The sequence below is a fragment of the Myxocyprinus asiaticus genome, chromosome 2 (assembly GCF_019703515.2).
Source record: "Myxocyprinus asiaticus isolate MX2 ecotype Aquarium Trade chromosome 2, UBuf_Myxa_2, whole genome shotgun sequence".
Taxonomy (NCBI): domain Eukaryota; kingdom Metazoa; phylum Chordata; class Actinopteri; order Cypriniformes; family Catostomidae; genus Myxocyprinus; species Myxocyprinus asiaticus.
Genome location: NC_059345.1, coordinates 65,835,365 through 65,851,080, shown reverse-complemented (window position 1 = coordinate 65,851,080; position 15,716 = coordinate 65,835,365). Strand labels below are relative to the sequence as shown.

The following is a 15,716-nucleotide window of genomic DNA, read 5'->3' as shown; positions in this document are numbered from 1 at the left end:
TCACCTGCACAATACCATCCCAACGGTGAAGCATGGTGGTGGTAGCATCATGCTTTGGGGGTGTTTTTCAGCGGCAGGGACTGGGGGACTGGTCAGGGTTGAAGGAAACTTGAACACAGCAAAATACAGAGATATCCTTAATGAAAACCTGGTCCTGAAAATGGCTGTCCACCAACGGTCCCCATTCAACCTGACAGAGCTTGAGAGGATCTGAAAAGAATGGCAGAAAATCCCCAAATCCAGGTGTGCAAAGCTTGTCGCATTATTCCCAAAAAGACTTGAGGCTGTAATCGCTGCCAAAGGTGCTTCAACTAAGTTCTGAGTTAAAGGTCTGAATACTTACACTATATGGCCAAATGTTTGTGGACACCCCCTTCTAATTAATTAATTTGGTAACTCCATTAAATCCAGTAAAGGAAAATCTTAATGTTCCTTTACGTAATGGCTTGGGCTTTGTGTGCCTCCAAATTTGTGGCAACTGTTTGGGGATAGCCCTTTTCTGTTCCAGCATGACAATGCCCCTGTGAACAAAGTGAGGTCCATAAAGAAATGATTTACTGTGTCTGGCGTGGAAGAAATTGACTGGCCTGCACAAAGACCAGACCTGAACCCCACAGTTCATCAGTATCAGTTCCTGACCTCAAAACAAAAAAAAAAAAGAGTAGCCTAATCTAGAGGTGGAACTAGAAACACACAATGCACAGTATTCTTCTTCCTTTTTCCCCCTTCTTTTCCTGTGAAGCGTTTGATGTTAAATACTAGTTAAACTGCTAAATAATAATAACACCAACAATAGTAATAGTAGTAGTAATAGATAAATAAATTAAAAAAATAAATAAAGTGATGTGATGGTGATGTGGTGTGAGTGTCACTGCTGGGCAGTGTTGTTGCTACTATCTACCATCAATAAATAAACATCAGTAAATTACTTAAATGTCTATAAACCAACAAACCAGTTTATATAATACTTACAAACAGAAAATCTTTAAATGGAGTCAAATCTGCTTATTATCTTCTCCATATTTGACCTGAGATTTCCCACAAACACACAAATAAACACTTTACAATAAGGTTCCATTAGTTAAATGCTGTAAAAAGATCTTGTTCATTGTTTGTTCATGATACCTAATGCATTATGGAATGTTTACATTTTGAACCTTATTATAAAGTGTTACCAATTAATCTTTGATTTATATCTTTACAGACAGAAAACCTTATACTGTATGTCAGACTCAGTTTCATTGATGTTATTGGATTCCCATGTTTGAGTGCTTTTTGCCTGGTTCAGAGGTCGTATTTTTGAGAGTTTGTATGGTGAGGTTGATTTTTAAGGGGTAAAACTAGAACACCTTTGACTGTCCGTTCACTTTGTGGGTTTTGGCAGTGAGCGAGTGAATGTGTGTTTGTGTTTTGTGTGTAGTGTCTGATACAGTCATATCATCACCCACCCCCAACACTTTGATTGTCTTGTACGCCGCAGCACAAATGCACCAATTAATATGCAGAGAGTGAGATGGAGACAAAAAACAAAAAAACATGCAGGGGGGGCATGGAGAAGAGGAAAGAGGGAAAAGGGGGAGATAAAATGACAGATGAAGAGGAGGAAAAGAGAGAAGATATAGGAGCTGATCTGAGGGGCAGATGAAATCTGATAGATGTTAGAGAGAGAAAAAGAAAGAAAGGGATGGAAGGAGAAAAAAAGAGGAGGGGGACCAACACTGGATCAATACGTACATATTTAGACAAAGATGGAGGGATCGATTGGGTAAGGATGGAGGGAGAGAGGGAATGAGAGGAGAGGGATTAAAGGGGTGGAGTGATGTGGCATTGGCTGCTGTCTCTTTGTCGCAGTGTCAGGGTATTGATACTGTAATATCGCCATGACAATGGCACCGTGGCGACGGCCATGACGACGCCTGGCAGCACAATGCAGCCGCAGTACTGAGGGCAGTGAGGCATTACACACACGGCAGAGCAGGCCAGAGAGAGAGAGACAGACAGAGAGGGCAGGTGCATGTCTGCTGCTTTCATGAATGTATATGGAATGACTATATGTGGTGCACATGGCTATTCCATTTCTGGTCTGGACTGTGAATTCAATTTTTATATACACTGTATATATGTATGTATTTATATTATTACGAATAGAGTTTATTGAAATGAAGCTATGACCAAAAAGGGCTTGTTTTCCAACAACACACAAAACCTGTCAAGAACATGTCCAGGTCATATTTCAGCCCAAAATTAAAGAAAGGAATGTTTCTGGTTAAATACAAGTTAGGCTCAGTCGACAGCAATTGTAGCATAATGTTGATTACCACAGAACATATTTTCGACTCGTCCCTCATTTATTTAAAAATTGAGGTTACAGTAAGGCACTTACAATGGAAGTGAATTGGGCCAGTCAATACACTTTAAAACACACGTATAGCCACAAGACGTAAAAATGATGCATGCTAACATGATTTTAGTGTAATTAAATTGATTATAGGGTTTACTGCCATTGCTTCATCATGGCAAAAGCTGTAATATTAGATATAACTTTACACTGATAAGGTCACTGATACAGGTCACATTAATATGTATAATGCTTACATCTTATGAGTTTACTTTTGAAACTGTGTATTTTAAAATTTATGGTAGGGCTGTCGATTTAACAACATGTTAATTAAGGGCGATCAATTATCTAAAACAATAACACGTTAAAAGAATTAATACAATTAATCATGCCTCCTGACCCGTACATAAATTACGTAATAAAAGAACGTATTTTCCACGTCAGCAGGGGGCAGTCAGCGCACCTCAACAAATCTCACAACCAGCGCAGCCACACAATGAGAGTCGCAGCTCTTCATGACAGCTGGACGAATCACAACAGGATGCAGGGATCTCAAGACGAGATTTTCAAAGTTTCAACTACTTTTTAAAAATTATTTTATTTTATTTTATCCCCTTTCCTCTCAATTTGGAATGCTCAATTCCCACTACTTAGTAGGTCCTCGTGGTGGCACGGTTACTCACCTCAATCCGGGTGGCAGAGGACAAGTCTCAGTTGCCTCCGCTTCTGAGACCATCAATCTGCGCATCCGCGGAGACTCACAGCATGTGGAGGCTCATGCTACTCTCCACGATCCACGCACAACTTACCACACGCCACATTGAGAGCGAGAACCATTAATCACAACCACGAGGAGGTTACCCCATGTGACTCTACCCTCCCTAGCAACCGGGCCAATTTGTTTGCTTAGGAGACCTGGCTGGAGTTAGTCAGCACACCCTGGATTTGAACTCACGACTCCAGGGGTGACTGTCAGCATCAATACTTGCTGAGCTACCCATGCCCCCTCAGATTCAACTACTTTTAACTTGACACGGTGTCCTCAAATGGGGAGTTTATGACACTGAAAACCAGTGAGACATTCCAAAAGCATCCTTAGGACGCATATGTACGAAGACCAAAAATTTTAAGCAGACCATACAAATCACAAGAGCGTGTCCTGTGAGAACAGGACAGATTGACAAACTCAACTGCAAAATGGACTGCTGTCAACTGTAGGCTTGCTCAATGATATGGCAATAAAACAAACAATAGGCCTTTATTGTCTTCTAAAGCCACTTTATGTATTGTATCAGTGCTTGTCTGCAACGATAATGCAATATATTTAATTCTGAATATCTGAATTATTATATATATATGGCACAGGAATCAGACACAGAGGATGAGCTGAATCAGCACAGCAGATGGCAGTCCAAAGTTACTAAGTTTTTTGTACTTAATCAAGAATGAACAAAGTGACAATGATGACAGGTTGGTGTATGGAACTGGTGTAACTGCGCAAACTAAACGATTCGAAATGGTGACGTTTATTATGCAATTTCTCTGTATGTAGCCTTGAATAGGTTAAATAAGCTTCAAAACCACAAAAAGACACTTGTAACTGAAAATATGAAAGATACATACACACGATAGATCATCCAGTGATGGCTAGACTAAATAATCTTTATCCTTTGAAAATGATTTGGGTTGAATTTAATGGACAATATGCGAGTTCCGCTCCATCGCACTGCAGAATTTTGATGCTCCGCGTTGGCAGTGTGTGCGTACCTTTGCAGAAAATAATTGTTAGGAATTTTAGAACGCGCATCGTCTGCCAGGTGTCCTGGGATTAAATATGACCAGGACATTTTCTTGGCAGGTTTCTTGAGAATCAGCACCCATATATAAATATAACTGTAGTACATTAATGTTTACCGTAATACAATACTGCATTGAAGTAATAAGAATTACTGCTGAGAATGATAGAAATAAAAAAAATAATAATAAAAATAACATGTCCAGAAGCATTATGAAAATGCTAATTAGTTAAAATGTACTTAATGTACTTTTTCTTTAGATTTAGTAAGATTTTGTTAACTTGATCATGTTCTCTGTCATTAGCATGCATTTTACTTTATCTAATTTTCGTCTTCATCGCATGATCTTGAGAAGACAAATGGCTGCTTGTCAGCACATAAGTCAGTCTGAGTGACCACCATCTCTCTCTCTCTCTCTCATGATGTATGCTTCCCCTCGCTCGCCCCATCCCTCCTTAATATGATGTAAAAAGCTAATCGTATGCAAATGTCTGTTGTCCCGGTAACACGGCCGAAAAATCCCTTTGATGTTTCACCCAACTCATTCTCTCCACGTTCTCTTTGTTCACCAGAGTCTCACTGCCTCCCCCCAAACTCTCTCTCTAATCCTCACACTATCTCTCTTTCTCACTTTCTGCTCCCCATTTCCCATTAAAACCCATTCTCTCCCTCTCTTCACATTTCTATTAGACAAAAAACTTCTCTGGCCTCAGCCATACCTTTCTCACACTCAGTCTGTCTCTCTCTCTCTCTCTCTCTCTCGACTTTCCCCCTCACTCGTCTCTCTCATTCTTTCGTATCCCCTCTCTGTGCCTCTCCGTCTGTCCCTCCTTCATTTCCCATCATACCATCAACTGTCTTTGGCCCCTTTTTCATCTCTGTCACTCCTCCCTCTCTCTCTCTCTGCACTCTTTTCATCTCTTCTTCTTTCAAAAAATGCAATCCCTTCTGTTGGTCACCGAGTGGCTGCCATTTCCAGAGTGTCAGTTATGTTGTCAAGTGTCTATCCCATAATGCTCTTATATGCACTAAATGTCATCGAGCTGCAAAATGGCTGCGGGAAGAAAAGGGAAACAACTTCATTTGCTTCATACTTATCATTATTCACACAAAGGCAATTAAATCAGTTACAAAGTTAACATGGTTAAAATGTAGCATGCAAACATCATACATTCATACAAGATGAGGCTTATAAAGACAGCTTGTTTCTTTGGCACACAGTCCTGTTTACAATCAAAACTATGAATCACGCCAAGGTATTTATGGTTTGGAGAGAGTTGGATCGTACACACGCCCCGCTGCGGAGAGTATTTTTGGCCTGAATGTGGGTTTAGTGCTGTAGATACAGGACATTCCTCCCACAGTTGCGCAGGTTTGGGCGATCTTCACTTTTTGAGTCCTACACTCGTTTTAAAGCGATCCATCTTTTTCAACAACAGGATTCATCTTCTGATGTACATAAAATTATGGAGGAAACTCAAAACATGAAGCAACAAACACACACAAAATACTGTTTTTAGTAACATGGCAGTCCAGGCTGCAAAAATCATTTCCTTACTGTGTATTTTTGTCTAATTAGAAATGTTACTTGAGAAGCAGAATGGTATAAGATAATAATACTTGTTTTCAGAGAAATGTAACAAAAATTGGTGGAGTTAATGCTTACAACAAGAAAAGACTACTTGCCAATTGGGGAAGAAAAATAAAATGGTTCTTTCTTTGAATCGTGTTTTCTTCTTCTTAGCCAATTATCAAATAGCTTTTTCTTGTCATAAGCATAAATGTTACTACATTTTGTTAGATCTCTCTAAAAACAAGACAAAATCCAGGATTCCCATCCTTTTTAAATTCCCATGACTTTTCCCGATACATATTTTTCAAAGTCATTTTATTCTGACCGATTTGCAAATCATTTAGACAATTTCTGATCCGTTTCGACAATTCATCGAAAAGAACGGACTCATAAGAACAAATACCTGACAAATTAGACATTACTATGGATTGGGAGCATGTTTTACTATACACAAGAGTAATATCTAACCGATTTAATATTTTAGAGCAGAGAAAAAAAACTGAAAAATACATACAAGACCTGGAAAACACTATTTTAAAATCCCCTGACATTTCCAGGTTTTCCATGACTGTGGGAACCCTGAAAATATCTTAAGTAAATATATATTGTTTTAAGAATGCTTAGATATTTTTAATGGACAACAAGACAAAACTACTTAGTATTAAATTATTTGTTTTTTCTTTCGCAGTGCAGAGGAAAAAATGTTTGCTCTTTAATTGTTTAAGTTCTCAGTTGTATTGACATGCTTCTTCTCAAATGCCTTAGACAGAGAGTCAATTGTTGACATACAGGAAGAGCATAGCTCAGATAATTTGGTCTTGGAAGAATCTGATGAGTCCAGATTGAGATCTCTTGACTTTTGGTTGAAGACTTTGGTATATTGGCAAATCAGAGAACAGTTTAAGACATTGTTGAAACTTTCTGAAACTTTAGAGGAGATACATGTGAGATTATTGGGGCATTTTTGAAGAGAAACATCTGAGAAACATTCAGGACCCTATTTTAAGACCACAACACTAAAAAAATAAATTTTCTTACTGAGTATTTTTGTCTTATTTTCCAGTAAAAATATCTAAACATCCTTAAAAAAACAACAACAACAAAAAAATAAAAACTTGAGAAGCAGAATGGTATATCAAGTCTTGTTTTCAGAGTAATCTTATGAAATTTGGTGGGGTTTATGCTTAAGACATGAAAAATCTATTTACCAATGGGGAAATAAAAATAAACTTGTTTTCCCTTTAAATCTAGCTTTTCTTTTTACCCCATTGGCAATAGTTCTTGTTATAAGCATAAACGTTACTAAATTGTCTTATATTACTCTGAAAGCAAGACAAAATATATTGTATAATTTTGCCTCAAATGTAAACTGATCTTATTTTCCAGTAAAAGTATCTAAACACATGTGAGATTACTGGAGACTTTTCTTCAAGAGAAGAATTTTGAAATATTCAGCCAACATTTTTCTCCATTGAATCTCGAATGTAAGATGTCTAGAAGCAACAATTGAGATATTCAAGAGATTTTATGTATGATTTGTCTTTTTTTTTCTACTAGAGCATCAGTATGTTGAGCTCAGTGAACAACTTGACACACTCTTTAGCTTGAGGAGAGCATCATTGTTTTTGCCTTTTATCAGTAAAAAAAAACTTACAGTTTCCAGCATCTAAAATATGTAACACAAGACATATGACTTGAAATAAAAGCTTATAAAGGAGGATTTTCAGACCTCATAAATTCAGAAGTGGATTACAGTTGCTTGAGTCAAAGCCGAAGTCAGTTTTTACTCGGTTGAACTCAAACCTTTGAGTAGATTAGCGTTCCAGCATCTAATACTGTGTAAGATTAAGACTGTTGTTAATGGAAAAGCCGAAGGCGGAGTTAACTAATTACATAACTCATAAAACACACCATCCATAACGTCTCTCTTTTGAAATTCAGGTCGGGATTTAGCTCTCTGATTGGCCATGGCAATAAAAGACAGCTGGTGCTTAACAAAACTCAGTGTTTTGGAGAAAGAAGAAAACGTTCCCTCTTTTTCAACACTGCGAGATGGAGATGGGCCTCAGCTGAAATACCAGATGTGTCCTCAGCCAAAAACATACAACAGTCCAAGTTTCATATACAAAACATGGTTTAGCTCAATAGAACTTCACAAAGTGCCACTTGAGATAAGCTGCAATCAGAGGAAACTATCTTTAAAAAATATTCGCTAACAGAAAAACTGCTACTTGTAATAATTCAAGAGTTTGCGTTATGCAAAATCTTGCAGAACACATGACAGTGTTTTTGGTTTGGATTTGGTCCATATTTGCAGCAACAGCAGAATTAAATGTTACAGATCAAGCAATAACTTTATGAAGGTCCATGTAACTGCTGTATGAAAGAGCACATTTGGTGAACAACATGAGCATAGCTCACAATTTAAGCATTTTGTTCATCACTTCAATCTTACTGTTATACAAAGACAAACGCACACATATATTCACCGTAAGTCAACATGAAATGGCATAAGCAACCCATTTTACTTCTGCAATGTGGACATAATATTCAGTGAGAAGAAGATGTAGGGCACTTTTTATCCATTGCAAATTGCTTGGAAGGTGAAAAGTGGGAGAAACATGCACTGATAAATTGTGCACAATAAGACCAGGAAGTCAATTAAGAAAGTAAAAAGGGTCCATTTGATGTCATGCTGACTTTAATATCAACGTTAATCTGTGAGTAGTTTCAATTGTTCCACTGCGCATTGAGTCAGTACCTGAAAATTAAAAACAGCAAATAAATGAAAAGCCGAGCTCCAGGCTTCAGTCTGCAATACTGTATTCCTGCAGCTTTGTGCATATCATGGTCGAGTTTATGTCCAGTTGTCCCAGTTGTATATATGTGGAAGCAACAATCTTGTGTTGTAGATGAATGAAACTGCACCCGTTTTGTCTGAAAAGTAGGAAACATTTCATTAAAATGATGTTGAACAGCAAATATTCTTCAGCAAAGTATACTGAAAGCAAAGCGTTTAAAGGTGCACTAATGAATTTTTGTTTGTTTTGCTGGCTCATTTGACAGTGGTCATGACTCAGGGTTCCCACTGTTTTCTTTTTCTATTACAGATTTATTTTTAAATTATTCTGATTCAGACCAATTTGTTAATGAATCATACAGACTGATTTGTGTGCCAGCTGTTCCATCACTGACCCAAAACAACAATTCCCCCACAAATCGGGCATGACTATGGCTTCCGAGCAAGTTTTAGGCACTGTTCACACCAATGTTTTTCTATGTAAACGTGCATGAGATGGATGTCATTTTTTCCACGTCTCACACAGGAGTGGTGAATTTTTTAGGCTGCACCCACACTAATATATGCATTTTTTTAAACTCAGTTTTTAGATTCCTAATGTCATTTTTTCTCTAAAGCTCTCAAAGAGTAAAATACAACCAGCCTATTTGTTTTACTCACAGACAAAAAATAGTGAGTACTAGCTAAGTGTATGTCTTTGACAATTATGTTGGTGTTGCTTATATGCCGTGTTTTTGCTTATAACTTTATGAAAAATAAACGGAACATAAAATAGGTGATTATCTTTCAAATGAGCCCACACACAAGGTAATTGGATGCATAGATCATTAGATAATCCACATTAAGCACAATATTACATATGACCACCAGGAGATGGCGCCAAATACATAGCACAGACTCAATGATGACTCAAATGACACAGAATGAAAATCATTCTGTGAAATCTCATTACTAAAATCATGTCTGCATGCTGTACAAACCTTTAGTCATTGTTGTGTTTGCATGTGTAATTAGTTCTTTTGTACAATTATTATTTTTTTTTTTTTTCGAGAGACTTTTGGACACATGAAGATGTTTTTGGACACTAGGATAAATTGTTTTTGTAATGTTATAACTTTTGATTGCTTTGTCGTATCAACACAACATTTTTCTCAGATTCATTTGACATGATTGGGAACAAAACAAAAGCAGTTTTTGGAGCCACCTTCTTTACACCCAGAGATATATAAATGTCAAATCAGCAAAACAAGAAAAAATAAAATATTTGGCTTAATTTATTTTTTATTTTTCAGCAGTTTCTTAGGCTGAGAGTCTCAGAATGTATCATAATCTATATAATTAAAAAATGTTTTTTCTTTGTTTTTTTGGGGGGTATACCACTGAAACAGGAAATCTTCAAAAACACCCTCAGAGCGCAACAATTTTTGTTCTCTTTTTGTTGTTGTTGCACAAACACATGCTCGGTGAGAATGACCCTCTACTCTACACAAGAGCAAAATAGCTGATTAGATATTTTTAGAGCAGAGGCAAACTAGAAAAATGTACATTAATGACTTTTCCAGGCCTGGAAATCCAATTTTTACAATTCCTTGATATTTCCAGGACTCTGTGGTCTTTATACTGACATCTATTGGTAAGTATGCAACATTACACGATTGTTCAGTTCCTGACGCCATTGTATAAATACCCTTTTCACAAATGTATTTGTCAGCAATGATTCATTTATTCGCAACTGAAAGTGACAGAGGGTTTACAAAAATAAAGCAAGTAGCATTTGGCTAGTCATGTGATCTCTTCATTTTTTAGAAATGAAACTTTTCTAAGGGGATCATGTCACAATTTTCCCCTAAGGTCCACTTATAATGCTAGTAAAATCACAATTGAGTCTGTCATGAACATTTTCCACAATTCCTCTGACCCTTAGAATAAAACTTGCCATTTCTTGACTAAGACTATGAAAATGCCCTCTTTACAAGTAATATTCAGATTAGAGGGATGCATTCATCTGTATGACATCACAAGTCATTTTTGTAGCCTAGTTTCATAGTATGATGAACTCTATATCTCAAAAATCAAGGAACATTAGATTTCTCACGTTATCATAAAAAGAAAAATACTTAGTGCACCTTTAAATGGCCTAAAATGTCCATAAAATTTAAGACTTACATTTGTTTTTTTGGAGAGATATTCACACAGAGGTCGATGGTGAAGAGTTCTAGAAAAACAAAGATACATATCATCACACTTAACTCTACTCACTGTGCACTTTGTGTGTGTGTGAGACTCACCTGAGTGTGTCCTGCTTGATTAGTGTTTCTCTTTGAATCTCTTGCAGAGGCGGGCGAGTCGCCCTCTTTCAGGCTGCCCACAGAAGATGAGTCTGAACAGCTGCTCTGAACTGAGAGAAAGAGTAACAAAATCAAAACATCTTCACAGATGCCCGTACACCTAACGTGAAGGTTAAAGTGACATCTGGTGGACGACAGCAGTATTACATCCCCACTATACATGCAGTGAAAGAAACAAGAGCACAGATGTGTCATTCCACATGGGGTATGGTCGCAGGTGGAAGCATGCATGTACTTTAACATCAAAGTAAGTTACTTGTAGTTTGATGCAAATTGTTCTCGGCAGTTTTATGGACTATATCAGTGTTTTTTCAATCCTGGTTCTGGAGTACCCCAGCCCCAACACTGCACATTTTCGATGTCTCCCTTTTTTTGACACACCCGATTCAGGTCATGGAGCCTCTGCTTACGAGTCAGGTGTGTTTGATTTAGGACACATCTAAAAGGTGTACTGTAAGTGGGCCTCCAGAAACAGGATTGGGAACCACTGATACAGTGAGTGAATACATTGTCTGTGCAGATGTAAGGTGTAATATGTGGTAAATATAGCTGGTTCATCTTATACTGTATATATAGGATGTGTTTTAGTAAGGTAGTTAACCCATTTTGTGAAGCGGTTCAGTTAACTGGTGTTAAAGCAGGGAAATCCCCAACATATTATGAGTGGACTGTTTAAGTTAAAATCTTTTTTTAAAGAAATATCTATAAAGAACATTTTCTGCAACAGTATGTTCTAATTCAAATCTTTGCTTATCATCATAATGCATCTTTTTCATCACGTCTTTGTTACCGTTGGCAAAATCAAAAAACCCTTCGTCAGTAATTTTATTGATAAGATCAACACTAGACGACACTCTGAATTCCTCTGAAAAGAGAGCAACTGAATCCCTTCATGAAAGCCTCTACAACAAAACCGTTGGCGAATGGGTACATGCGATGGTCACTTTAAGGAAGCATTTTCGCCATTTATAGTCATGTGATCCTGTTTGGCGCATCCTTATTTTGAAAATTGCTTGTTTGTTTGTCATTGCATCACAAATGCCATGGATTTGGCTGGACTCGGAAAAAATTCCCAGAGTCCTAAAGGCTCGAGTCCGAGTCAAGTGCGAGTAAAAATGCATCCGAGTCCGTGACAAGTCCAAGTCCGTTAAAACTGGTCTCGTGACTCGGGCTCGAGTACCCCAACTCTAGTACATGCGATGGTCACTTTAAGGAAGCATTTTCTCCATTTACAGTCATGTGATCCTGTTTGGCACATCCTTATTTTGAAAACTGAGGTAATTTATTTAAGATGTTACTTGGGATTAAAACCGTTTCACCCTTTAATATGTGACCCGGAACCTCATTCCACCCCCTGTACCTCACCCATTTTTTGGAGTAACAATAACTGCTTAGTTACCAAAAGTGTACAAACAGTAATGCCCTGTTCCCTTAGGAGAACACACTTCAAGGGGTCTGCTTTGGAGTGAGCAGGGCTTACAGATGTTCCCTTTCAAATGGACACTGCTACTATAATGTTCACTTATATTCTGGGACCTTAATAATCCCTATAATGAAAATGTCTTAATTAAAATCTAAAGACAGAAAAGGGTTAGGTAAGAGTAAGATTTATGGGTAAGTGTAAGATTAGGGTAGAAAAGAAAGTGTTATAACAAAAGAAGTCAAAAGGAAGTCTGCACCATGACATAAAACATACGTGTGTGTGTGTGTGTGTGTGTGTGTGTGTGTGTGTACCTCTGTCGTTTAGGCTGAAACTGGAGTCCAGCTCTGTGATTTGAGCACCAGTCACATCCAGTAGAAGCTTACTGGAAACTCCCATGCACAGAGACTCCTTCAGACACAACTCTACACACAAAATACTCACCATTCAGTTGCTGTATAGAAAACACTCGACATTATGGTTAATTAACAGAACTGAATCAAATGTGTCGTAATGAGGGTAGTTTAAAAGTTTCATTTCCATAAAGAAATGACAAAAGTGCAAATCAACATCTTAATAACTTACATACAGTAGTTTTTCATTCCCCGTTATTAATTAGTCATTAATCACAAATTGGCCTTTCCCAAAAACTGCCCCTAGACAAGTTCTGCTGGAGCAGATTCCACAGCAAACACACACATACACTGATCCCTAATTAAACTGCCTTTTAGTGTTGTTTTAATTATCTATAAATAACTGGGTCAATAACTGCAGCAGTTGTATTTAAGAGCTCATTAATTAGGGAGGATGGGCACTTAATTAAGCAGAACTTTGTGGTTTTTAACTAATGGATTTGAGTCAACTGCAAACTCAATCGCAAACAAAAATGATAAATTAAATTCAAAAACTGCACACAGTAGCTCAGTTCCAAAACCTAGTAAGCTGCCTACCTAGACAGTATTTTAAGAATCATAGGTGCGCTCTCAATGCAAAGGCGTTTCAAACGGTGTGTTCCAAACAGAAGGCAGCAAAAAGCCTAATTTATACAATGGAAGAAGACAAACTTTTTTAAAGAACACTTGGCGAACGAAGCCTGAATTTATACTACACGCTACGTCGTTTTAAAATTAGTTAATTGAGGGTGACGTCACGGAAGGCTCTCCCGGTATTTAACGAAATTTTCCAGCCACGAAGACAGCAGACGAAGCAAGAGAAATATCAACTGTAAACAAACACATTTTTCATGTAGTATCGATAAAGCTCTAAATAATTGACTAATAATGGACTATTTCACCCAATATTTTTGTGCTAAATATTTTTGTTCTTATCCGCAAATCATGTCGTTAGCTTAGCAACATGTGCTAATGCGAAAACCATACTGGAAACCATTATACTTCATGTTAAGGACACTATTTGTGTAGCTATTTAGTTCCTTGCTATATAGACCGTTTAAGATCATTCACTTATGAGGTTTAACGATGCTTAGGATGCTCCCTTAGAAGGTAGCTGCCTATGTAGGCAGTAAACAGCAAGGAACCTCGCTAGGTTTCGGAACAGAGCTTTTTCTGTAAATACATTTGTGTTTTTTGAATTTTTGCTTTGAAATAAAGATCACTTTGAACTCAGTCACCATGCAATTAAAAGAGAGTTCTCTGAAATATTATACCACAATAATAGATCGGAAAGATGATTTCAAATAATAGTGCAGCAGTCTCCACAAACAATTGTACAGAGAAGTAAACATGGTAAAAATACAACACATAATGACTTTGTGATCACAATTTCTGTTCATTCAGTAGTAATAAGTGCTGATTATTTCACTGATTTACCAAAGCGGAATATGTAGTTCAGCTGGATATCTAGGTTACTTGTTAAGCCTGAAAAATACTCTACACAAGTACGTGAATGCAGGCGCTTCTAGCTACCCAAGCTCAATTTCATGTGCTATTGTGAACCAAAATATGTCAGACTGCAATTCATAACCCAAAAAGTCAATATACTTAAAGCAACTTACCTGAATATTAACTGTTTCTATGGCACAAACTTTATCTCCCGCTTGAGTACCAAGGTTTCTTACCGCCACAGCAACGCAAGCACTTATGTTAGTATTTCAACTGGATCGCGCATAGGTAATGTGTTGGCCATGCGATCAGGTCTGCATTTGCGTACTTGTGTAAAGTATATTTCTGGCCTTAGTTCCTAAGTGCCCCAAACAAAACTGTGAATATATTTAAAATAATGAATGCCACAAACCTTGCAAACTTTGACAAATCCAGAGATTATTTCTCATTTATCATCATGGCACCTTCTTTGTTACTGACTTACTTTGTGATTTCGCTACCAGGTTTACGCCCAGAAGTTGAGTAAGCACTTAAGCCAGCACTTGTCATTTTTGGACATTCTATGAACGAGCTGAGGGTGGTCTGTGGGTGTGTCACCTGAGGCTGAAACTAGAGATGTAAAAGTGAGAGGTGAAAGACTCTGACCTGTGTTATGGATGGCATGATTCCAGAGCAGCTGTGCGATGTCATGAGTCCAGGCTTCTCTCTCCTGGACACTAGAGGTCTGGAGAGTGAGACAGTCCCTGGTTCGAGATGACTGTCTTACCCACACCTCAAACTTCAGTCCGTCCTCACCGACACTCTGAGTGAGACCCATCTCACCGGTCTGTGGAGACAGCCAGAAGGGGTGATGTAGGACGGACTGTGTAAATCTCAACAGCGAAACCATACTGTAGTTCACATGATCCGTATCCCAGTCGATTAGGGTGCAGTCCGTGGATATGCACCTGAGTTCAGAAAACAGTGTTTGCACCAAACAAACAAACTAAACTTTGACATTAAATGAACTCAGATGCACACCGGAATGCCATACTGCCATACTATTTTTGGAGTACATATATACTGTATATATTTTCCAAAATGTATCCATGCAACTGTTGAGCAACTGCCATCGAGATGCTAACTGCTTTCTCCAGGTATTATAAACTTCCTTGGATCGGAGTGCTAAAAATATTTTTTTTTAGTAAGGCTATCACTTTAACGTGTCAATTAAGTGTGATTAAATATTTAAAAAATAATGCATTATAAAAATTGCGCTGTTAATCACACCGCTGTACAAAGGAATTTTCCTCCCAACAGAGCTTGAAGTGACAACTCAATGTTAGTCTTAGTCAGCAGGGGGCAGTAAGCGCAACATGCAGCTGTAATGACAACAAACCAACAGCTGATCACAGCGTCATAAAAACGCTGAAAATCAGTGAAAAGTGACACAACCGCACCGAGATGCACCAGAAGCGTCCATCTGAAGCATCTGTACAGACAGAAAAAGCAAGAACGTGTCCTATGAGAACATCTCGACAGATTGATGAGCGCAGTTGTGAAATGGATCACTGTGGACTGAAGGCCAGAAACAGGCTTATGTTCAATGATATGAAAATAA

At 37.9% G+C, this 15,716-nt stretch overlaps 1 protein-coding gene across 2 annotated transcripts in view; it reads right to left on the bottom strand.

Moving 5' to 3' along the window:
- Positions 1-10,673: 10,673 nt before the first annotated feature.
- Positions 10,674-15,716, bottom strand: part of LOC127455988 (pleckstrin homology domain-containing family G member 4B-like) — a 44,331-nt gene continuing 39,288 nt past the window's right edge. The window contains exons 23-26 of one of the 2 annotated variants that reach the window (XM_051724247.1): positions 14,762-14,942; positions 12,590-12,700; positions 10,796-10,905; positions 10,674-10,722 (exon numbers count right to left, since the gene is read on the bottom strand). In XM_051724247.1, the coding sequence (XP_051580207.1) occupies positions 10,696-10,722; positions 10,796-10,905; positions 12,590-12,700; positions 14,762-14,942 (429 nt within the window). In that variant the 3' untranslated portion in view covers positions 10,674-10,695. Of the gene's footprint in view, positions 10,906-12,589; positions 12,701-14,761; positions 14,943-15,716 lie in introns of both variants that reach the window. The other variant, XM_051724240.1, reaches the window with a different exon arrangement.